Here is a 26,054-nt window from a genome sequence, read left to right on the forward strand (position 1 = left end):
TTTTTCTACCTGCGAGGTAAATTGTATAGCCACCACATACATTCCCTACTATTTGCATTAGCATTAGTAGAGGCATACGATGCAAGAAAGCAAGCTTATTCAGCATCAGCCAAAAAAAAAAAACCACACACCACTCCCATTTCACCCCTCCGTTCGTTCGAAATACCTGTCCAGTTTAGCTTTAAATTTGTTTAGGCTATCAACTTCAACAACAAGTGATGGAAGTCGGTTCCACCAACCAACCACCCGCTGGCCAAAGGCAAATTTCCGCACATCTATTCGACATCCTTCCTTCCTCAATTTGAATTTATGCCCTCTGAGGTGATTATTCTGAGCAAGATGAAGAATACCATTGGCATTGAGCATGCTCACACCATTCAAAGCCCTATACACCTCTATCAGATCACCTCGCCGGCGCCTAGTCTCCAGACTCTGTAATTTGCAAAACTTAAGCCTTTCTTCGTAAGAGCAACCCTTTGTTCCATTCACTAATCTTGTTGCCCTTCTCTGTACCCGTTCCAGCAACTCTACATCCTTCTTGAAATGAGGCCTCCAGACCTGTATACAGTACTCAAGATGAGGCCTAACCATTGCCTTATTTTTTTGTACAAGGGAATAATCACCTCGTTATCCCTGCTAGAAAAATTCCTGTATATCATTGACAAGACACCATGAGCTACTCTTGCAGCTCGTCTGCACTGCTCAGAGAACTTCATATCTGCCTGCACAATTACCCCCAGGTCCTTTTCATTCTCCACCACTGTCAGTGTAGTACCGCAGAGTTGATACATTGCTCTGGGGTTACTGTTACCCATATGTAGTACTTTACATTTGTCAATGTTAAACTTCATTTGCCACCTCTCAGCCCATCTGTTCAACCTTTCCAGATCCTGTAGCAGCAGCATAGCGTCAGTAGTGTCCTTAACGACCCTGCCAACCTTTGTATCATCTGCAAACTTGGACATTAAACTTGATATCCCATCATCAATATCATTCATAAACACCGAAAACAACAATGGACCCAACACTGAACCTTGAGGAACTCCACTAATAACATTAGTCCACGTTGAACACTGTCCATTGATTACCACTCTCTGTCTTCTGCCACTCAACCATCCCCTTATCCATAGCAGCAATTTGCCTCCAATGCCACACTGCTCCAAATTGTGCAGCAGTCTTCCATGTGCAACAGTATCAAAAGCCTTTCTAAGATCCAAATATATAATATCAAAGTTATTCCCTGCATCCAGTTCTTTTGTGACTACATCATAGTATCCAATCAAATTGGTCAGGCAAGACCTGCCCTTAACAAAACCATGCTGCGTCTGAGCTATAACTGAATTCTTGTCTAGATGAACCTGCAGTGCTTCTTTAACCAGTGCCTCCATTAATTTACCTGGAACAGAAGTTAAACTAACAGGTCTATAATTACTTGTGTCAGCCTTTGATCCTCCTTTGTGAATTGGGGTTACATTTGCACATCTCCACTCTATCGGTACCTCCCCTGAGTGCAAAGAAGCTCTCATAGTTATGGCCAGGGGTTTGCTTACTTCCTTTGCTGCCTCCTTTAATATAACTGGATAGATCCCATCCACCCCAGGTGCCTTTTTTATGTTTATCCTCAACAACCTCTCCTCCACTTTCCTCTTAGTTATTACAAAATCATCCAGCTCACTGCCAATGTTTACTTTACCTACATCATTCTTCTTCCTGAATAACTCCTCATGCATGAATGTAGATGCAAAATACTCGTTTAGATTGTTAGCCACCTGAGCAGGATCGTCACCTGTTGAACCATCAATATCCAGTGGACCAATCTGATTCATCCCTTTCCTTCTTGAGTTTAAATATGTAAAGAACTCTTTTCTGTTTTTCTTTGCATCCTTTGCCAAGGATTTTTCGTAGTCTGCCTTTGCCTGCCTAATCTCCTTTGTGACTTGGTTACAGACCAACTTATATCTATAACAGGCTTCCATGTCACCCATTAATTTGTATGTATCCCATGCATTTTTCTTCTCTGCCACATGTCTCATTAGTTCATCTGACAACCATTTAGGCCTAAACCTTGAACAATATTTCTTAGTTGGTATGTAAAGCCTGGTAGCCTCCAAGATTAGTTCCTTGAATGCTTCCCATTTTGAGTTTGCTGTTGGTAACATCATCAGTTGGTCACACTGTATAGAATTTAAATACTGTCTCAGACCATCATAGTCGCCTTTACGAAAACAAAACCCCTTCCCTTTACCTCTGATGGTAGTTACCTCCTTGAGTAAATCCCACTTCAACACACTGTGATCACTGCCACCTAGTGGTTCATTTATCTGCAGATTCTTAATGCATGAAGAATCACTACTGATAATCAGATCAAGAGTATTGCTCCCTCTTGCTGCCTCACGAACATGCTGATGTTCGTGATTTGGGTTTAACCGAGCGTATAGCTCAGGTATTATGAAACTACCAGACCCGCTGTGTGCAGCTTCCAGGTCAGAAGCTGCACACAGACGTGTCACAGGTGAAAGACCCCATGTCAAATGAAAATACAAGTGGGGTTTTCTATAGCATTAAGTGCCGGGACTGTGGGATATGTTATATGGGGGGAAACAAAGCGGCAAGTCGAGGATCGTCTGGGGGAGCACACAAAGGCAATAAGGAATGCGGACTATGGAAAATCGGCCGTGGCCGAATACTTTTGGGCTTTTGGGAGAAGCAGCACCATATCTTCCCGGACGAAGCAGTTATTATTGACCGTGTGCATAGGTTTTGGTACCACAAGTGGCTCGAGAGCTTGCGGATTAGTTCTATTGAGAACAATATTAATAGGAGTATCCGTATCCATCCCCTCTTTGAGTCAGTGATCCTTAGAGGGGATGAATGATTCCACATGACGCGCTCCCGAGCCACTTCTGGTTCCGACACAGGGGAAGAGCACACGTGCAATCGAATGACACGACATGTGCTGTGAACCCGCGGGTATTTAAAGATGCACTGTAAAGTATAAAAGCGTACTGTTCAGAAACAAGGCGGAGCCTTCGAAAGCTACAGATATTTTATCACTTTTAATCTGGTATATTTTATTGTATTTTAGGGTAATTTATTTGTTTTACAGATATTTTATTGCTTTTAACCTGGTATATTTTATTTTATGATATTTTAATTGTTTTATATCCACTGTAAATAGTAAGTTATTGTAAGCTTAAATATAAAGTTATCAAATTTTGGCTTTCGTTTTATTTTGTCATTTCAACATATAGTCGGTGAAAAATACTTAAAATTATAATATTTTTGGATAGGGCGTACACATGGGAAGAATATACCCAGATCCTTGACATAACGTGGCCTCGACAATGCTCCCCGCATACACACTATTCGGACGCACTCCAGTCCCTATCTGGCAGATTAGGGGGAGCAAAATTATACACTAGCTGATCAAGAAGCCGCCTAGTGAGTTACAAATAGGTTCGGTCCAGTGAACTAACTAGCGTTCCGAATGCGAACACCGTTTTAGAGCTGTACCCTCGAAATGTAAGGAATACTGGATCTCGCCACGATGTTCATCATAACCTCAACAGTCATCAATCATACTGCAAGGAGAAAGAGATAGGGAAGGGTTGACCGGAACTTGGATTGAGCCGCAGCCTGGAAAATAAGGTACAGGATATTTCAGAGACTGCTGGGAATCATTGGGGTACAAATAAACACATAGGTTGTGTTATGGTAGCTAAGAAAAAGAACAGGTCCATGTATACTTACGTGTACACCAATGCTAGGAGTTTAGTAAATAAATCTGATGAATTTGAGGTATTGCTCAAAACATCAAAGGCAGATATTGTGGGGATTTCAGAGACGTAGTGTCACACAAATATACGGAAAGCAGAACTGGAATTTGGGGAGTACAATGTCTACAGAAAGGATAGATAGGGTAGGAAGGGAGGAGGGGCTATGCTATAAGTTAAGATATACATAAAATTCAAGTCAGTTTGGCGTGACATAATTGGGATATCAAAATTGAGAGTAGGAGTGTGCTATAGGCCTAATGATTCTGATGTGTATAATAAAAAACTGTAAGGGGAAATAGAGTAGGCCAGCAAATCAGAGAGTCTTATAATGGGGGATTTTAATTTCCCAGATATTGACTGGAATTTGGGGGCTGGACACTCACACTAGCAAGGCTTTTGTGGATTTACTGGATAATTGTTTTCTACATCAGCATGTTCGGGAGGAACAAGAGGGAGTAATACTCTTGATTTGATTATCAGTAGTGATTCTTCATCCATTAAGAATCTGTAGGTAAATGAACCACTAGGTGGCAGTGATCACAGTGTTCTGAAGTGGGAGTTACTCAAAGAGGTAACTACCATTAGGGATAAAGTGAAGGGTTATTGCTTTCGTAAAGGCGACTACAATGGACTGAGACAGTATTTAAATTCTATACAGTGGGACCAACTGATGATGTTACCAACAGCAAATTCAAAATGGGAAGCATTCAAAGAACTTATCGTGGAAGCTACTAGGCTTTACATAACAAATAAGAAATATTGTTCAAGGTTTAGGCCTAAGTGGATGTCAGATGAACTAATGAGACATATAGCAGAGAAGAAAAATGCATGGGATACATACAAATTAACACATGACACAGAAGCCTATGATAGATACAAGTTGATCTGTAACCAAGTTACAAAGCAGGTTAGGCAGGCGAAGGCAGATTACGAGAAATCTTTGACAAGGGATGCAACCAATCTATACTGTCATCGTCGATGAAACCGACTCCCAAGGAGCAAAAGGTAGTAGATAGAGCCAACAACAACCTGGTCACAGTTCCACCAGCCACACCTTATAGATCATCAGATATTACAAAATTAGTATGGGATACATACAAATTAATGGGTGACATGGAAGGCTATGATAGATATAAGTTGGTCTGTAACCAAGTCACAAAGGAGATTAGGCAGGCAAAGGCAGATTATGAGAAATACTTGGCAAAGGATGCAAAGAAAAACAGAAAAGAGTTCTTTACCTATTTAAACTCAAGAAGGAAAGGGATGAATCAGATTGGTCCATTGCATGTTGATGGTTCAACAGTTGAGGACCCAGCTCAGGTGGCTAACAATCTAAACGAGTATTTTGCATCTACATTCACACATCAGGAGTTATTCAGGAAGGGGAATGTTGTAGGTGAAGTAAATATTGGCAGTGAGCTAGATGATTTTCTAATAACTGAGAGGAAAGTGGAGGAGAAATTGTTGAGGATAAACATAAAAAAGGCACACGGGGTGGATGGGATCAATCCAGTTATATTAAAGGAGGCAGCAAAGGAAGTAAGCAAACCCCTAGCCATAATTATGAGAGTTTCTTTGCACTCAGGGGAGGTACCCATGGACTGGAGATGTGCAAATGTAACCCCAATTCACAAAGGCGGATCAAAGGCTGACACAAGTAATTATAGACCTGTTAGTTTAACTTCGGTTCCAGGAAAATTAATGGAGGCACTGGTTAAAGAAGCACTGCAGGATCATCTGGACAAGAATTCAGTTATAGCTCAGACACAGCATGGTTTTGTTAAGGGAAGGTCTTGTCTGACCAATTTGATTGGATACTATGATGTAGTCACAAAAGAACTGGATGCAGGGAATAACTTTGATATTATATATTTGGATCTTAGAAAGGCTTTTGATACTGTTGCGCATGGAAGACTGCTGCACAAATTGGAGAAGTGTAGCATTGGAGGCAAATTGCTGCTATGGATAAAGGGATGGTTGAGTGGCAGAAGACAGAGAGTGGTAATCAATGGACACTGCTCAACGTGGACTAATGTTATTAGTGGAGTTCCTCAGGGTTCAGTGTTGAGTCCATTGTTGTTTTCTGTATTTATAAATGATATTGATGATGGTGTATCAGGCTTAATGTCCAAGTTTGCAGACGATACCAAGGTTGGCAGGGTTGTTAAGGACACTACTGATACTATGCTGCTGCAACAGGATCTGGAAAGGTTGAGCAGATGGGCTGAGAGGTGGTAAATGAAGTTTAACATTGACAAATGTAAAGTACTACATATGGGAAACAGTAACACCAGATCAACCTATCAACTCGGTGGTACTACGCTGACAGTGGTAGAGAATGAAAAGGACCTGGGGGTAATTGTGCAGGCAGATATGAAGTTCTCTGAGCAGTGCAGACGAGCTGCAAGAGTAGCTCATGGTGTCTTGTCAATGATATACAGGAATTTTTCTAGCAGGGACAGGGATGTGATTATTCCCTTGTATAAGGCATTGGTCAGGCCACACCTTGAGTACTGTATACAGGTCTGGAGGCCTCATTTCAAGAAGGATGTAGAGCTGCTGGAACGAGTAAAGAGAAGGGCAACAAGATTAGTGAATGGAACAAAGGGTTGCTCTTACGAAGAAAGGCTTAAGTTTTGCAAATTACAGAGCCTGGAGACTAGGCATTGGCGAGGTGATCTGATAGAGGTGTATAAGGCTTTGAATGGCTTGAGCATGCTCAATGCCGATGAGATTCTTCCTCTTGCTCAGAATAATCACTTGAGAGGGCATAAATTCAAATTGAGGAAGGACGGATGTCGGATAGATGTGCGGAAATTTGCCTTTAGCCAGCGGGCAGTTGGTTTGTGGAATAGACTCCCATCGCTTGTTGTTGAAGTTGATAGCCTAAACAAATTTAAAGCTCAGCTGGACAGGTATTTCGAATGAACAGAGGGGTGAAATGGGAGTAGTGGTTGTTTTTTTTTTTTTTTTTTTTGCCTGATGCTGAATAAGCTTGCTTTCTTGCATCACATGCCTCTACTAATGCTAATGCTAAAAAAAAAACAGCAAAGCGTTCTTTACTTATGTAAACTCTAGCAGGAAGGGGATGAATCAGATTGGTCCACTTCATATCGATGGGTCAACTGTTGATGATCCTGCTTAGGTAGCTGACAAACTGCATGAATATTTTGCATCGACATTCACACATGAGGAGTTATTCAGTGAGGGGAATGCTAGAGGTGTATTCATCTCTGGCAGTAAGCTAGAGAATCTTGTAATAACTGAGAGTAAAGTGGAGGAGAAATCTATCCAGTTATATTAAAGGAGGCAGCAAAGAATGTAAGAAAATGCTTAGCCATAATTATGATAGCTTCCTTGGACTCAGGGGAAGTACCCATGGACTGCAGATGTGCAAATGTGACCCCAATTCACAAAGGAGGATCAAAGGGTGACACAAGTAATTATAGACCTGCTAGTTTAACTTCTGTTCCTGGAAAATTAATGGAGGCACTGCAGGATCATCTAGACAAGACTTCAATTATAGCTCAGACACAGCATGGTTTTGTTAAGGGGAAGTCTTGCCTGACCAATTTGATTGGATGCTATGATGCAGTCACAAAAGAACCGAATGCAGGGAATAACTTTGATAATATATACTTGAATCTTAGAAAGGCTTTTGATACTGTTGCACATGGAAGACTGCTGCACAAATTGGAGCAGTGTGGCATTGGAGCCAAATTGCTGCTATGGATAAAGGGGTGGTTGTGGGGAAGAAGACAGATTGGTAATCAACGGACACTGCTCATCGTGGATTAATGTTATTAGTGGAGTCCCTTAGGGTTCAGTATTGGGTCCATTATCATTTTCTGTATTTATAAATGATATTGATGATGGTATATCAAGCTTAATGTCCAAGTTTGCAGATGATACAAAGGTTGGCACGGGTGTCAAGGACACTACTGACACTATGCTACTGCAACAGGATCTGGAAAGGTTGAGCAAGATGGGCTGAGAGGTGGCAAATGAAGTTTAACATTGACAAATGTAAAATATTACATATGTTAAACAGCAACCCCAAAGCAACGTATCAACTCTGTGGTTCTACACTGACAGTGGTAGAGAATGAAAGGGACCTAGGGGTGGTTGTGCAGGCAGATATGAAGTTTTCTGAACAGTGCAGACGGGCTGCAAAGAAGCTCATGGTGTGTTGTCGATGATATATAGGAAGTTTTCTAGCAGGGATAAGGACGTGATTATTCCATTGTATAAGGTAATGGTGAGGCCACACCTAGAGTACTGTATACAAGTCTGGAGGCCTCATTTCAAGAAGGATGTAGAGATGCTGGAACGAGTACAGAGAAGGGCAACAAGATTAGTGAATGGAACAAAGGGGTGCTCTTACGAAGAAAGGCTTAAGTTTTGCAAATTACAGTGTCTGGAGACTAGGCACCAGTGAGGTGATCTGAGAGAGGTGTACAGTAAACCCTCGCTATTCGTGGTATCTGTATTCGATCGCCAATTTAATATAAAATGAAACCTAAAAAAATGCGAATTTTAAAGTGCCGTGAATATTTTCCGGCATAAAAAAACATGGGCGTGGCTAGAATTATCTTTCCCGGTCAAAACAGCCCTCAGTGTGTGTGTGTGTGGGGGGGGGGGTGACAAAATTGCGAGCGTGGATGTTTCTCGCTAATCCTTGTTCAGTATGTGTTATGCGCTTGTCATGGAAGGTTTCGTCCCTTGCTTTTAGTTTATATGCTTATAAAAATGATAAATCTACCGTTTTGCAGTGTAAAACAGACTTTTTCGAGTGTGTTAACGGAAGAAAGTGACTTTATTGTGGACAAGTTCTTTCTAACCCCTACAAAAATATGGCTACGAATAACGAGGGAAATGTGAAAAGATCAAAGAAGGTGATGACATTAGCGAATAAAATTGAGTTATTAGACAAAATTTCTAAGGTGAAAGTGTCCCTCAGTGGCAAAACATAAAATCAATGAGTCAATGGTACGATCAATCAAGAAATTGGAAGAAAAAATCCGCCTTAGTGAAAACGCGCTAATTGCTTCAAAAATTTGCTCTGCAACTCGTGATGTTAAATTAGAAAAAACCGAAAAAGCTTTAAATCTGTGGATAGAAGACCGAACTCAAAATAAAATTCCGTTAAGTTCACTCATCATTCGTGAAAAGGCAAAACTTTTTCTTTTTTTTTTTTTTTTTTTTATAAGAACCCCAAACACGAGAGGTATTATAACCTATAGTACTTAGTACCGTGCTTGGGTTGGAGGTTGAGAAGACGAAAGAAGATATTTGTTGATATTGGACTTGAACTTCTGTAGATTGTAATTTTCAGGAAATACGTATGAAGGAAGGTTGTTCCAGAAAACGGTAGTTGAATAAATAAATGAGGAAGATGAAAAGTTGGTGCTGTGAGTTTGAAGTTGGACGGTAAATGGATGTTGGCTGGTGGTGGCACGTGTTCGGACTGTTTTGAAAGAGAGAGCGGGAATTATAGAAGCCAATTCAGAAGGACAGTGCCCATGGAAGTATCTGTAGAAGAGGCATGCAGCAGAAACAGTGCGTCTATGAGACAGCGAGTGGAGAGACTCTGTTAGAGATGAATCATTAATTAACCTAACTGCCCTCTTCTGAATGGAATCAAGAAGCCTGAGAGAGGTTTTGGGGGCACCACCCCAGATGTGGGAACAATATTCCATGGCAGGAAGGATTTGCGATTTATACAGAGTGAGCAGCTGTTTGGGAGAAAAGTAACGCCGAGAGCAAAAGAGAAAACCAAGTTTTTTAGATGCTGAGGAAGCAATATTTGTAATGTGCTTGTGCTTGATATCCTTTTGACGGAAGACCAGAGGAGGCATTGAGTGGAGCGTGTTAGGAATGGTGGGAGGTGTTTTACCAAGACCTCTCAGGGTAATCCCCAAAAGAGATATATCATTTTGCCTAGAAATCGGAGTGTCACTAAAGATAAGCATAGGAGCAGAAGAATCCTTTTTGCGAGATATAAGACAAGATTGAGTTTTAGAAGGGTTGAAATCAACTAAGTTGTCTTTGCCCCACTGGAGAATTACCTGAAGATCGGCATTTAAGGAATTGGCAGCAGATTTTCGAGAACTTGAAGCTGATTGAGCTGGACAAGGTTTCTCAAAATGGAAAGTTGAATGCAATGTGCTATCATCGGCAAAACTATGGATAGGATTTCCAGTCAATGGAAGAAGGTCATTGATATACAACAGGAAAAGAGTGGGGGAAAGAACTGAACCTTGGGGGACACCGGCATTAGTGGAGAAGTTAGAAGACAGAGAGCCATCTACCATCACCCTCAGTGAGCGATCAGAGAGAAAACTGGATAAACAATTACTAAAAACATTTGGCAAACCATAAGATGGAAGCTTGTTTAGAAGACCTTTATGCCAAACACGATCAAAAGCCTTTGAGAGGTCAAGAGCAACTACTTGTGTTTCACCGAACCTTTCCATTGTATTAGTCCATAAATGGGTAACATAAGCCAGAATATCACCAGTGGATCGACACTGACGGAATCTATACTGGCGATCGTTGATCAGACGGAAGGTTTCTAGGTAGTTTAAGAGTTGCCGGTTAATTGATTTCTCCATTACTTTAGAAAGAGTAGAAGTAATTGCAATGGGACGATAATTGGATGGGAGGGATTTGTCACCCTTTTTAGGAACTGGCTGGATATGAGCAAATTTCCAAGCAGAAGGAAAAACACCTTTGGAATAAGAAAGTAAAAAAAGGCGGCAAAGAATAGGAGTAAGTTCAGGAGCACAGGTTTTGAGAACAAGTGGAGAAATACCATCAGGACCTGGAGCTTTCTTAGCATCGAGATTCATCAAAACCCTTCTGATATCCTTTTGACGGAAGACCAGAGGAGGCATTGAGTGGAGCGTGTTAGGAATGGTGGGAGGTGTTTTACCAAGATCATTAATACATGAGCTTGAAGAAAAATGGGATGCTAGCAGGTCAGCTTTATGCTTGGCTGAAGTGACAACAGAACCATCTGGTTTGGACAGAGGTGGGAGCAGAGATGGGCAAAAGTTGCGGCCAACAGCTTTGGCAAGAGACCAGAATGCTCGGCTACCATTAGGGCAAGAAGCAAGTTTTCTACTCTGAGCCTGTTCAAACTCTAGTTTGGACTGATTAATAACTGCTTTACAATTGTTGCGAGCTTTGGTGTAGGCAGAAAATGAAACTGAAGAATTAGAAACAAGCCAATTACGATACGCAACGTTCTTCTCTTGGACAGCCTTAGCACATTTATTGGAAAACCAAGGTTTAGATAAAGGACGAGATTTTAATGTGGAGTGTGGGATAAAGGATTCCATTCCTGCAAGAATAATTTCACTGACACGATCTGAGCAAACGTTGACATCAGAAGTTTTGAAACAGTAATCAGACCAAGGAAAAGAAGAAAAGAAGTCTCGCAGGTCATCCCATTTTGCATTCTTGTAATGCCAAACAATACGAGGTTGGGAATAAATAGCCATGAGATAAAGGTTCCATTGGAGAAGAGACAATCACGAAGTTGTGATCTGAAGTGCCTAAAGGACCTCTCACTTCAACCTTGTACTTAGAAGGGTTGTTTGTGAGAAAAAGATCAAGCGTATTGGCTGTATGATTAGGATTGTCCGGTATTCTTGTAGGTAAATGAACAATCTGTGCTAGGTCATTAGTAATTGCAAACGCCTCAGCATCTCGACCTGCTGGGTCGGTGTGACTAGAAAACAGAAGACAGCTGGAGTTGTGAACGTTAAAATCACCAAGGAAAATTACCTCACTGTTAGGAAAGTTGGACTGGAGAAAGTCAAGTTGCAAGGAGAGGAATTCAAAGAGCTCCAAGTGATTAGTGGAGTTGGGAGAACGGTAGAGGCAACAGATGAATTTTAAACAATGAGGTAGAAAGATTTTAAGCCAGAAAAGATCAAAGAGAGGAGATTCCAAATTGCCAAGTCTCTGACAGGGAATATCAGAACGGACATATGCACAGGTACCACCTTTGAGGCGAAAGGAATCATACAGCAAATAATTTGGACATCTGAGATGAGCAGTAGTTGAATCAACTGATAACTGAGATTCAGTCAGAAAAAGTACATGGGGTTTGGAAGACTGCAAGTGGAAATGGACATCGTTGAGATTAGAATTGAGACCACGTATATTTGTGAAATGAATTAGGAAGTCCTTGGGAGGTTTAGATCTTTTCGCAGATAAGCTTGCTCTATTATTTTGACAATTCATGGTGTATTCAATAGTAAGAAAAAGTGGGTGGGACATGCTGTATGAAGTGATGAAATTTTTGGATATGGCATACATGTGGTAAGAATATATCCAGATCCTTGACATAACGTGGCCTCGACAATGCTCCCCGCATACACACTACTCGGACTCCCTCCAGTCACTATCTGGCAGAGTAGAGGTAGCAAGATTATACACTAGCTGATCCGGAAGCTTCCTAGAGAGTTACCAATAGGTTCAGTCCGGTGTACTAACTAGCGGCCGGCCTGCGAACACCGTTTTAGAGCTGTACCCTCGAAATGTAAGGAATATTGGATCTCGCCACGACATTCATCATAACCTCAAAAATCATCAATCATACTGCATGATGGAAGAGATAGCGAAACTTGTGATAGCACTGGCGGGATACGTTTTTTTGCTAGCAAAGGCGCTGGTTTGAAAGATTTGTTTGAAATTTCTAATAAATATTACATTTAATATTAAATTGTTTCTTATTTTCATTTCGATGCCATATGCTTGCATTTCATTGTGCACATAGTCATAATATGAAGGTACATATAAACATAGACAAAATTTTAGACTAGTTTTTCTTATATATTTCATACTTTGGAACGGAACCCTTTTATTACTATGGGAGCCATTACTCAGTATTCGCGTTTTCGTTATTCACGACATTTCTCAGGAACTTAACCCCCGTGAATAGCGAGGGTTTACTGTATAAAGCCTTGAATGGTTTGAGCATGCTCAATGCTGATGGGATTCTTCCTCTTGCTCAGAATAATCACCTGAGAGGGTATAAATTCAAATTGAGAAAAGACAAATGTAGGATAGATGTGAGAAAATTTGCCTTTAGCCAGCGGGTGTTTGGTTGGTGGAATAGACTTCCATCCCTTGTCGTGGAAGTTGATAGCCTAAATAAGTTTAAGGCTCAGCTGGGGCAGGTATTTCGAACGAACAGAAGGGTGAAGTGGAAGTGTTTTTTTTTTTTTTTTTTTTTTTTGGCTGATGCTGCATAAGCTTGCTTTCTTGCATCAAATGCCACTACTAATGCTAATGCTAACTTAGCTCTAGAGACTAAACATGGGTTCCACCACTTCAAGCCTCCAATAAGCAAAGTGGTAGTATTGCACCAGTTGATCAGAGTCATCTTCCTCCTAGTACTGCCTGGTAACATAGAGGGGCAGCATTGCTCCATGTGGTGTGGGCGCCACACCTCGAACCCTGCTTACGTTGATTCACACCTGGGTGGTCACCCACCATGGAGGTTATACCCAGGATTACTAACAGTCCCACCATCGTGAAGGTGCAAGCAGAGGATTTGGCTGTCACAGACCATCTGGACTTCACCGAAATTGGGTTCACTTGACTTGAGTGGCACCCGAATATCAGTTCCATTAGCGTTTTAGACTTCCAGGTAGCAAGTGCAGCTTGTCTGGCATATGTGAGAGAATGTCTGTGACAACCTCAAGGACCCAATATGTGTATTGATCAATAATATTGATGATGGTATATCGGGATTAATGTCGAAGTTTGCAGATGATACAAAGGTTGGCAGGTTTGTTAACAAAAGTAGACAGTATACTACTTCAACTGGATCTAGATAATTTGGGCAAATGAGCTTAGAAGCATTAGCATTAGTAGAGGCATTTGATGCAAGAAAGCAAGCTTATGCAGCATCAGCCAAAAAAAAAAAAAAAAAAAACCACTTCCACTTCACCCCTCTGTTCGTTCGAAATACCTGCCCAGCTGAGCCTTAAACTTATTTAGGCTATCAACCTCCACGATAAGGGATGGAAATATGTTCCACCAACCAACCACCTGCTGGCTAAAGGCAAATTTCCGCACGTCTATCCTACATCTGTCTTTCCTCAATTTGAATTTATGCCCTCTCAGGTGATTATTCTGAGCAAGAGGAAGAATCCCATCAGTTGAGCATGCTCAAATCATTCAAGGCTTTATACACCTCTATCAGATCACCTCGCTGGTACCTAGTTTCCAGACACTGTAATTTGCAAAACTTAAGCCTTTCTTCGTAAGAGCACCCCTTTGTTCCATTCACTAATCTTGTTTCCCTTCTCTGTACTTGTTCCAGCAGCTCTACATCCTTCTTGAAATGAGGCCTCCAGACCTGTATACAGTACTCTAGGTGTGGCCTGACCACTGCCTTATACAAGGGAATAATCACCTCCTTATCCCTGCTAGAAAAATTCCTTATATATCATTGACAATACACCATGAGCTACTCTTGCAGCCCGTCTGCACTGCACAACCACCCCCCTGGTCCCTTTCATTCTCTACCACTGTCAGTGTAGTACCACAGAGTTGATACGTTGCTCTGGGGTTGCTGTTTCCCATATGTACTACTTTACATTTGTCAATGTTAAACTTCATTTGCCACCTCTCAGCCCATGTGCTCAACCTTTCCAGATCCTGTTGAAGCAGCATAGTGTCAGTAGTGTCCTTGACAACCCTACCAACCTTAATAAGCCACAGACCACAAATTTCAACTGGGTGCGTGGATTTCGATTCTACGTAATGCTTAAACGAAAGCATTACTCTTCTATCTCTCCTGTCATGTCTGTCATTTCTGTACACATTGTACTCACCATTTTAAAATTTCACAACTGTTATATCTGAGTGGCACCATGTTTCTGTGAACCCTGCAATGTCAAGATTTGATCAATTAACAAATACTTCAAATTTCAAATTTATTTACTATACAACTAGCACCGGTGTACAGGTATACTTGTGTTTGCTTGTAGTTGCCCAAACTTACAAGTCCTGTTTATTTGTTTGTCCCATTAGGACCTTCAACAGGCCTTGTAATCCATAACAATACCCTGCTTTCCAGGTTATTGCTGTCCCAGTACAAGCAGTACTAAAATCAATTTTACGCACCTCTACCTATGGCTACTATAAAACTAACTATTATTCTATGTTAAAGCTAGCAGTTTTCAACCCAATGATAACATCATTGATAGCATCGGCATATATACTTACATCCCTCCTATTCTAGCAGACCCACTCCTAAGAAGACAGTCTCCTTTTAGAAGCACTGACTATACGCCAAAAAAAAAAAAAAAATTTACCACATAAACCTTGCACATTCTCTCCAGAGGTGAACTGATCAACAAAGTGCCTCTCACATGTACTCCATCCTATTGTGTCTAACCAGAACTGCATATACTTTCAAATTTTATCCTAACTTGCAACTTTTTCTCTACATTCTCTCATACACATTAATTAAAGTTCTGAGGGTTCCTCTTCTTAATATCATTACAGGCAGTTCCAGCTTTAAGAGTTCCCGTGTTTACGTTTTTTTTTTTTTTCTTTTTTTTTTCAAGTATCAACAAAAGCGAAAATATGAACACTAATTGCAAAAAATCAATGTTAAACATTCATAAATACCACATTTCAAACCACGCAAGTAGCTATACATTACAGTGTTCCCCACTTTATGATATTAATCCGTTCCAGAAATATTGTATGTGAAAATATCTTTGTGTGAACCCAATAACACATTGTTTTTTTCGTAATTCGTTCTATGACCTTAGATGTTAAAATTTTCGCTATATAACTCTCTAAAAGGTTGTTTTTATAGTGTAAATTTTATTAGTTAACAATTCAAATCATTAAAATCCACTACACGTTCATCTTTATCATATGTTCTATTATAAGAATCAATTTTGAACGGCTTTGTGATATTTTTCTAAAGCATATTTCTGGAGATCCCTACCATAAAACAATAAAAACAATTTGCACTTTCCAGATTATTGGGCTTTTCTGCTACCGCAAACAATTATAAACGGGTAGTAAACTCGATCTTATTGCATTTTCAAAAATTCCGACCATTGGAATTGTGTGGTTTTTTACATTATTATGGTGAAATGTGTTCCTCTTTACTGAAATCTTCAATCTTATAAAAAACATAAATAAATTATTTTCAGAATCTTCTCTCCGTTCCTTTTTTTAAAGCTTTGTAAACTTGTTACTCTGCGCAAATCGTGTTAGTTGCAATCTGTGCATTCAATTAAAAAATGCTTATGCATGCTATTGAAATTTATAAAGAAAAGAGAAGACTAAATCTTGGAAATAAACACCTCTTGAAGCATTTCTGAAGAAGACAACTCTTTGTGCAACAAACCTAGGAGTGCCGAGCCAATAATGAGTGATCAACGAGTGTGCATTTAGTCGATGATCATGATGAAGAACAAACATTCTTTATCATTTGGAAGTCACAAATAATTTCTTTATTATTATAATTTGCTTGATTTTACAGGCTACATTTTCATTTCTTTGGATAAATCAATCATTGTTTAAACATAAATCCATATTTTTAACATTACATCTATGGGAAATAAATTCCCACTTTACAAGCATGCGATATTAACGAATGAACTCAATGTCGGGAACTACCTATAGTATTAACATGCCAGTATTACTTACACTGTCTATCTTTATGTTGTAGATATAGCCGGCAATATTCTGAATTGTTTTGATTTGGATATAAAGAAAACTGACTTAAAAACATTGTTTCTCTTCTAAAACACACACACACACACACACACACACACACACACACACACACACACACACACACACACACACACACACACACACACACACACACACACACAAAGATTTATAAAAAAATTAACCTGAAGTGGGTTATTTGGTTCTCCAGTAAGATACGAAGCCTTTCTTTTATCTGCGCAAAAATATCTTTTTCTTCCACTGTTACAGTTCCTATGCCATCAGGCCTTGACATAAAGATAAAACTATTAAAAAACTTAAAACAAAACATAATTAAAAAATACATAATATCCCAAACTACCTCATTATATTTCATTTAATATTCAAATAAATTATTACTAAACAATATATACTGCTTCACAACACACATAAGATAAGAAAAATTTCAATAATGGTTTGGTGATTTTAGAGTTATATGGGTTATTTGGATTAAGCATGCCTCATACTATCAGAAACCATGTTAGGTATATTGTGTGTATAAATTATGTGAGCAAGCCTGATGTTTATCTATTTTGTGGAAATAATCCAATCTGTCAGACAACACTATTTATTTTTTTCAGATTGTATTCTCAGAATTACAACTGAAATAAAACTTCTTGATTTTAAATCAAGTTTTAGAGATCAAAAGGTTCACTAATCCTACAAATCAAGCATATAAGTGTCAAACAGTATACTAAAATTGATGTGCTTTTATGCACACAGTCTTTTTATTATGACTTGTGTAAAAGTAGACACATGAAATTAACTGCTCAATTCTGTTGGCACACTGATTGGGCTCTGAGTTATTAGCAGTAAAGCTTCATTTTCGTTTGTAGTTTGGCATACTTTTTTTATTGGTTTATTTGCTTGTGTTGATATTAGTTTATGTACAGGGAATAAAATTTCAATAAAATTTTGAGTCTTTTTGATTAACAGCACCAAAACTAAGTTTTGTTTTTTGCTATGAATTCCACACTTACTTTTCAGCCATTATTTATATATACAAATAAAGAGGAATTTACCTTGATTCTTTTTTTTTTCGAATATTTCATTAAAATTAGCCATTATTTAAGCTTTAATTTTTCAATATTCTGAAATTTTCAACATATTGAATGCACTCTTGCACTCTTCAAATTATAGGTGAAAGGGAACATGTCAAACTTAGACATCATGGATCTAATGATAAGATGTTCAAGCCTTTTTTCTTCTTTTTCTATCTCCACATCCTCCAGCATTAGCATTAGTAGAGGCATATGATGCAAGAAAGCAAGCTTATTCAGCATCAGCCAAAAAAAAAAAAAACACACACACAACCACTACTCCCATTTCACCCCTCCGTTCGTCCGAAATACCTGTCCAGCTGAGCCTTAAATTTGTTTAGGCTATCCACTTAAACAACAAGTGATGGAAGTCTATTCCACAAACCAACTGCCCACTGGCTAAAGGCAAATTTCCGCACATCTATCCGACATCCGTCCTTCCTCAATTTGAATTTATGCCCTCTCAGGTGATTATTCTGAGCAAGAGGAAGAATCCCATCAGCATTAAGCATGCTCAAGCCATTCAAAGCCTTATACACCTCTATCAGATCACCTCGCCGATGCCTAGTCTCCAGACTCTGTATTTTGCAAAACTTAGGTCTTTCTTCGTAAGAGCAACCCTTTGTTCCATTCACTAATCTTGTTGCCCTTCTCTGTACTCGATCCAGCAGCTCTACATCCTTCTTGAAATGAGGCCTCCAGACCTGTATACAGTACTTAAGGTGTGGCCTGACCAATGCCTTATACAAGGGAATAATCACATCCCTATCCCTGCTAGAAAAATTCCTGTATATCATTGACAAGACACCATGAGCTACTCTTGCCGCTCGTCTGCACTGCTCAGAGAACTTCATATCTGCCTGCACAATTACCCCCAGGTCCTTTTCATTCTCTATCACTGTCAGCATAGTACCACAGAGTTGATACGTTGATCTGGGGTTGCTGTTTCCCATATGTAGTACTTTACCTTTGTCAATGTTAAACTTCATTTGCCACCTCTCAGCCAATCTGCTCAACCTTTCCAGATCCTGTTGCAGCAGCATAGCATCAGTAGCGTCCTTAACAACCCTGCCAACCTTTGTATCTTCTGCAAACTTGGACATTAAGCTTGATATACAATCATCAATATCATTTATAAATACAGAAAACAACAATGGACCCAACACTGAACCCTGAGGAACTCCACTAATAACATTAGTCCACGTTGAGCAGTGTCCATTGGTTACCACTCTCTGTCATCTGCCACTCAACCATCCCTTTATCCATAGCAGCAATTTGCCTCCAATGCACTCTTGCACTCTTCAAATTATAGGTGAAAGTGAACATGTCAAACTTAGACATCATGGATCTAATGATAAGATGTTCAAGCCTTTTTTCTTCTTTTTCTATCTCCACATCCTCCAACATAGGCAACCCACTTCCTACTCTCTCTTTTTGCCAGAGGTTTCCTTGATCCCTCAAAACCAAATTGCTTATCTTTGGTGACACTCCAATTTCTAGGCAAAATGATATATCTCTTTTGAGGATTACCCTGACTTCTAATCTCTCTTGGCAAAAGCACATTAAAAAGATTGCTTCCTCTGAAGCTAAAAAACTTGGTATTCTCTTTCGTTCTCGACGTTACTTTTCTTCCAAACAGCTGTTCACTCTGTCAAATCGCAAATCTGCCCTACCATGGAATACTGTTCTCACATCTGGGGTGGCACCCCCAAAACCTCTCTCAGGCCCCTTGATTCTGTTCAGAAGAGGGCAGTTAGGTTAATGAATGACTCATCTCTAACAGAGTCTCTCCACTCTCTGTCTCATAGATGTTCTGCTTCTGCTGCACACCTTTTCTACAGATACTTCCATGGGCACTGTTCTTCTGAATTGGCTTCTACAATTCCCACTCTCTCTTTCAAAACAGTCCGAACACTTGTCGCCACCAGCCAACTACTTACTGCCCAACTACAAACTCACAGAACCAACTTTTGATCTTCATGTTTATTCATTCAACCGCCATTTTCTGGAAAACGGCCTTCCTTCATAAGTATTTCCTGAAAATTACAGTCTACAGAAGTTTAAGTCTAATGTCAACAAATATAATTCCTGCTCTCTCTTTCAAAAAGTCCAAACACGCACCGCCACCAGCCAACATCCATTTACTGTCCAACTTCATACGTATTTCCTGAAAATTACAGTCTACAGAAGTTCAAGTCCAATGTCAACAAATATCTTCTTTCATCTTCTCAACCTCCAACCCAAGCACAGTAATAAGTATTATAGGTTCTAATACCTCTCGTGTTTGAGGTTTACATAAAAAAAAAAAATTACATACCACCACTATCACTTAAAAGCTTCAGGCTTAATGTCCAAGTTTGCAGACGATATGACGGTTGGCAGGGTTGTTAATGCCACGAATGACAGTACGGTGCTGCAACAGTTCTAGAAAAGTTGAGCAGATGGGCTGAGAGGTGGCAAATGAAGTTTAACATTGACAAATGTAAAGTACTGCATATAGGAAGCAGTAACATCAGAGTAATGTATCAACTCTATGGTACTACACTGACAGTGGTAGAGAATGAAAAGGACCTCGAGGTAATTGTGCAGGCAGATATGAAGTTTCCTGAGCAGTGCAGACGGTCTGCAAGAGTAGCTCATGGTGTCTTGTCAATGATATAAAGGAATTTTTCTAGCAGGCATAAGGAGGTGATTATTCCCTTATATAAGGCAATGGTCAGGCCACACCTTGAGTACTGTATACAGGTCTCAAGAATGAGGCCTCATTTTAAGAAGGATGTAGAGCTGTTGGAAGGAGTACAGAGAAAGGCAACAAGATTAGTGAATGGAACAAAGGGTTTCTCTTACGAAGAAAGGCTTAAGGTTTGCAAATTACAGTGTCTGCAGACTAGGCACCTACGAGGTGATCTAATTGAAGTGTATAAAGCCTTGAATGGTTTGAGCATGCTCAATGCTGATGGGATTCTTCCTCTTGCTCAGAATAATTGCCTGAGAGGGCATAAATTCAAATTGAGGAAAGATGATTGTAGGATAGGTGTGTGGAAGTTTGCCTTTAGCCAGCAGGTGGTTGAATGCTGGAATAAACCTCCATGCGTCATTAAAGAAGAAATGTTCGTCAAGTTCTGCATTGAATCCATTTTAGCTATCAACTTCTACAACTACAAATAGAAAAGTTGATAGCTTAAATAGATTCAAGGCAGAACTTGACAAACATTGGGAGCGAGTGGATGGGTGAAATAAGGGTTTTTTTTTTTTTTTTTTTGGTTGATGCTATATAAGCTTGCTTTCTTGCATCATGTGCCGTTGCTAATACTAAGCTGCCATCCAGACAGCTAGATAATGTCCTAGAATGATTTATTGAACTGTATGAATAATGCACACAAAGGAATCAAATACAAACAGAAATTTAAGAAATTTTCCCCATCTTTCCTTTCTTTCTAGGGACAGCTGTACAACTACCTTAATGAAGATGGAAACACATTGGGCAGTTTATTTTACCCATTTATTATTATTTTTTTATTTTATTATTATATATATATTTTTTAAATTGTGCAGGAAAAGCCTGTGGCTTCCTTGCACCATACGCTCAATACTGATACTACTATCAAAGTTCATCATCACCATGATTCCATTCCATTCCACTCATGACACCATAAACAGGAATGGTGTTCTGCAGTGCAGTGTCACAGCATCTCCTTGTGAAAAGTAAAACCAATTCTCAGAGAAAAGGTTGGGGGAATGTTCAGTTTATAAAGACAGGTTGCACAATTAAAACTGTGAGAAATACTGTACATGAAATGCCAGTAAAGAGTGCCAGTATTCAGTAGGTGTCTAACGTAATGGTTTTGAAGGTCATAAACTTACACCCCCAACCCTCACGGATTATTTAAACTGAACAGAAATTAACCTTATTTAGCAGTGTGTAAACTGGGTTAATTCATACTAAGAAATTGTTATGAATATTGTATATATATGGTCCAGAAATCACAACTAAAGTTTAATGCTTCAAAAAGTAAAGTTATATTATTATTATTATTAGCTATATGGTGCAAGGAAGCCTGAGGCTTGTGCAACACCAGCCAAAAAAAAAAAAAAAAATTCCCAAGTTACCCTGAGAGAGAAGTAGAAGGGAATCACCATGAAAGAGAAGAATGATGACATCCAGCTCAAGACCCTGCGTGTGCCAAGCCCATACTCACCAAGTGTGAGCCCTTACCTTGGAGTCATGTAAAAGCTAGCAGGGTCAAATGTTAATTCAAGATGAAAAAAGGCTTATATGTTAATATTCAATTTTATACAAAATTTTCTATCTAGTGTAAACAAACACATGACTAGAAAAGCATGTGGTAACCTGTGAACGATTTTTAGGACCTCTGCCAGTAGGGAAAAGGATGTCATTATTCCCCTATACAGGACGCATTGCACCTAAAACAAAAAATACATAGAACTTCCGAAACGGTTCAAAGAATGGTGACCAGATTACTAAGGGGCACACACTGATGCTGATATGATGAACAGCTTAGAAGATGTGGATTGCAATGTTTCACAACTTGACATCCAAGAGAGAGGTACAGTGAGGATGGGCTGAGTTGATTAAGATGATTTGATTAAGAGGAAGGTCTGTTCTCTCTCATAAGTACGATAAAAACCAAAGATAAAAAATCTAAAATATCAGAGGATAACAAGAAGGCTGGATCTCAAGAAATTCACCTATTAGCCTTGGGATGTGGAACATTGGAATAAGGTTGCCTCCCAGCATAGCACAGGTAGTGAGTCTGAATAAATTCAAAGTGAAATTAGATTGTAACCTGGAAGAAATGGGAACGGCATGAATTTCCTGTTTTATTTTATTGTTATCTAATTGTATTTTATTTATTTATTAAATAAATCATCTGAATAATTTTACTATCAAGTGGTAGACTGCTATCCATTTTAGAAGTAATTATTATTTATTTTAGAGAACCACAAGTAACCATACAGACAGATTACATCATATAAGCACACATGTAGGTAAAAAAGTTAATCAGTTCCTGCCCTCAAAAGAATACATAGTGATTTACCCTCAAATAGCATCTGTAAGTTGAATCACAAACAGCCAATACAAGCTTAGTTCAGCTAATGAATTTTGTAACAGTTTGTATTAGCATTAATACAAACTGTTATTACAAAAAGGCATGTGATGCATGCCTCTTTGTAATAGGCATGCATCACATGCATGGAACTTATTCTAAATCAATCTATCACAAAAATAAAAATTAATAAAAAAATATATATATATTTCAATGATTCATGATTTATCATGTTCCTACATATCTCAATTTGAATCATACTAAATTTGATCCCACTATGTTTTTTGGTTGTGCTGCTGTAACAGTAAAAAGGAAGACATCTGTATCAAATTATGGATTTGCTGAAATTGGATAATAGTTTAGTCATGCAGTTTCTCAACAAAGAAGAAAATGGGACAAAGGCCATTCATTCACTTACGTGTTTTAATAATTTCACTTGTCACATAGATCATAACATAATAATGTAACAACTGTAATATTCATAAGGCTTTTAGAATTGGTGATTTGGCATAGATAGCTAGTTTGAGAATTTGATCCACGTGGGTGGCAATAGGTAGTTAAATTTATTATCAATTTATCTACTTAGATTTTAAAAACAAAGTTTTATCTTAAACTTGATAGGAGATACGAAATTCATATATTGTAACTCGGTAGGAGATAAAACTCAATATTGAAATATATATATATTGATGTTTGTGGAGCTATCAGGAATGGGACATAACATTGCCAAGAGGAATGTCTTTGTGTGCGCTCGAAGTAAGGAGTGTGAGGAAATTAGGCACTTACTCAGTGTTGTTATGGGCCTTTATGAGAGCCTGAAGAACAGGGAAGATGTCCTCTAAGGATTTAAATTGAGGGGCCCATCAAGCTCTCAGCTGCCCACATCAAGCATGAGCTTGAATTTGAACATCAGGCAACACAGCAGCAATCCCCAAGGCAGAATGTGCTGGTCCGACAAGAACTGGTTGTTGTCGGCGGCTCTATTGTTGGAGACACAGAGAATATATTGTGCAAAAAGGATAGGTGGAACAGGACCAGGGTATATCTGCCAGGGGCAAAAGTTGTTGATGTAGAGCAGATATCATCTTTTAAGGGCTCAAAAGGTGATATTGTTGTACATGTTGGCACCAAAGACATTAAGAGTAGGAGAACGGCGGATTACTTAACAAGTACAGGTCAATGCTGAAAAAACCCACCAGCTAAGGTTGAATTTGAAAGTGTCTGCAATTCTGCACAGACAAGATAGGAGAGAGAGTATATGATGAGAGCCTTGTCAATCAACATGGCGATGGAGAGATTGTGCAAGACTTATAGAGTAGAATTATTCTCAGCCTGGTATGTGCTTGTTAACAGGAGAGACTACTTCTACAGGGATGGGATACGCCTAAATAGAAAGGGTGCAAGAATATTTGTGGATGTATTGAGGCAGTGTTAGGTAGGTCAGAAAACTGTGGGCTTGGAGGGGAATACACAGACTAATATATTAACAGTAGCCGCTGGCAGAGGTGAAAGTGATTCTTGCACTGCTCCCATTGGAATGAGCAGTAGCCTGCAAAACAAGGTGCAGGGGATTTCAGAGACTGCTGGGAGTCATCGTAGAACAAGAAAATACATGGGCTGTGTTAGGGTAGCTAAGAATAAGAACAGGTGCATGTATTCTTGGGTGTACACCAATGCTAGGGCAGAAAATACATTTAGAAAATACATTTGAAGATATATTTAGAAATTACATTTTAAAATACATTTATAAATTACATTTGAAAATACATTTGATGATACATTTAGAAATTGCATTTGATGAATTTGAGGGTTGGTCAAAACATCAAAGGCAGATATTGTTGGAATATCAGAGACGGAGTGTCACACATATACAAAGAACGCAGAATTGGAATTTGGGGAGTACAATGTGTACAGAAAGGACTGACAGGATAGGAAGAGGGGAGGGGTTATGCTATGAGTTTAGAAACAAACAAAATCTAAGGAAGTGCAGCAGTTGACATGGGTGGATAGTGCAGGGTTGAGTCAGTTTGTTGTGACATAAGCAAAGAGAAAGCAAAAGTGAGAGTAGGAGTGTGTTATAGGCCTAATGAGTAAAATGAACAACTATTAAAGTGGGAAAGTAAATCAGATTGTCTTACAATGGGGGATTTTAATTTCCCAGATAATGACTGGAACTTGTGGGTTGATCACTCACACACTAGCAAGGCTTTTGTGGATTTATTGGATTATTGTATTCTACAGCAGAATGTTCAGGAGGTAGCTAGAGGCAGTAATATTCTTCATCTGATTATCAGTACTGATTCTTCATGCATTAAGAACATCGTGTCCCACTCCAATATTGTATAATTACATGCAACTCACTCTTCTAATTCAGAGGCCTGTAAAATCTACACAGGTGGATCAAAAACTGAGACCCAAGTAGGTGCTGCGGCCATCTTCCCTTCATTCACCATTTCTGTTTCCTTATCATTAAAATGCAGTATCTTTACTGCTGAGCTTTACGCTATAAACTTAGCTCTTGACAGGATTACTGAACTTTTAATTATGCCTGCTCTAATATACAGTGACTCACTCAGTGCTGTCACCGCTATAATTAGTAGTAGCAACTCCTCTCACCCTAAAATAAAACAAGTATATTCCAATATACTTGCTTGTAATGAGTCGAACCAAACTGAGATATTCTGCTAATTCCAGGACAGCCAAATTTCTGCAATGAAAGAGCAGATCTTGCAAACAAACAACTAGAAACTACTATTTTGCAGGCCTTTCAAGTTACATATACAGGTTACAAACATATTATCCTTAAAGCATGTTATAATAGCTGGTCACTAATCTGGAAAGGTTATCCAGGAAACAAATTCTACCAAATAAAACCAGAACCAAAGCTGCGGCTCACCAGCTTTCGAAACAACAGGCATGATGAAATAGTTTTAGGAAGGCTAAGAACTGGGCATGCTCACCTCACTCCTCTATATCTATTAATGAATGACAGTGCTCCCCAATGCTCATCATGTCATGTACAACTGACTGTTCGTCATTTATTAGTGGACTGTCCCCAGTTACTAAATATCCGTTCAAACACCTTTAAATCATTTGCTAATTCACAGTCATCATTATCATTAATGCAGATTCTTGGAGATGATCCTAATAAAACGGAATTGTTTACCATCCTAAACTGTATAGGCATATATCATAAAATATAACACTTATTACACTAAAATTAGTATTTCGTACTAACCATTTGAAAGACACAATATGGCCCTGGCAGCCTATGTGTAGCTTCCAAGATTAGTTCTTTGAATGCGTCCCATTTAGAATTTGCTGTTGGTACCACTGTATAGAATTTAAAAACTGTCTCAGACCACTGTAGCCACCTTTACTAAAGCAAAAACCCTTTCCCTTTACCT

At 39.1% G+C, this 26,054-nt stretch overlaps 1 protein-coding gene across 4 annotated transcripts in view; it reads right to left on the bottom strand.

Moving 5' to 3' along the window:
- Positions 1–26,054, bottom strand: part of Cadps (calcium-dependent secretion activator 1) — a 1,208,856-nt gene that overhangs the window by 567,972 nt on the left and 614,830 nt on the right. For all 4 annotated transcript variants that reach the window (XM_090389907.1, XM_090389906.1, XM_090389908.1 and 1 more), the window contains one exon: positions 16,685–16,786. In XM_090389907.1, the coding sequence (XP_090246033.1) occupies positions 16,685–16,786 (102 nt within the window). The remainder of the gene's footprint in view (positions 1–16,684; positions 16,787–26,054) is intronic.

The sequence above is a fragment of the Mastigoproctus giganteus genome, chromosome 2 (genome assembly GCF_048544385.1).
Source record: "Mastigoproctus giganteus isolate SK-2022 chromosome 2, ASM4854438v1, whole genome shotgun sequence".
NCBI classification, from domain to species: domain Eukaryota; kingdom Metazoa; phylum Arthropoda; class Arachnida; order Uropygi; family Thelyphonidae; genus Mastigoproctus; species Mastigoproctus giganteus.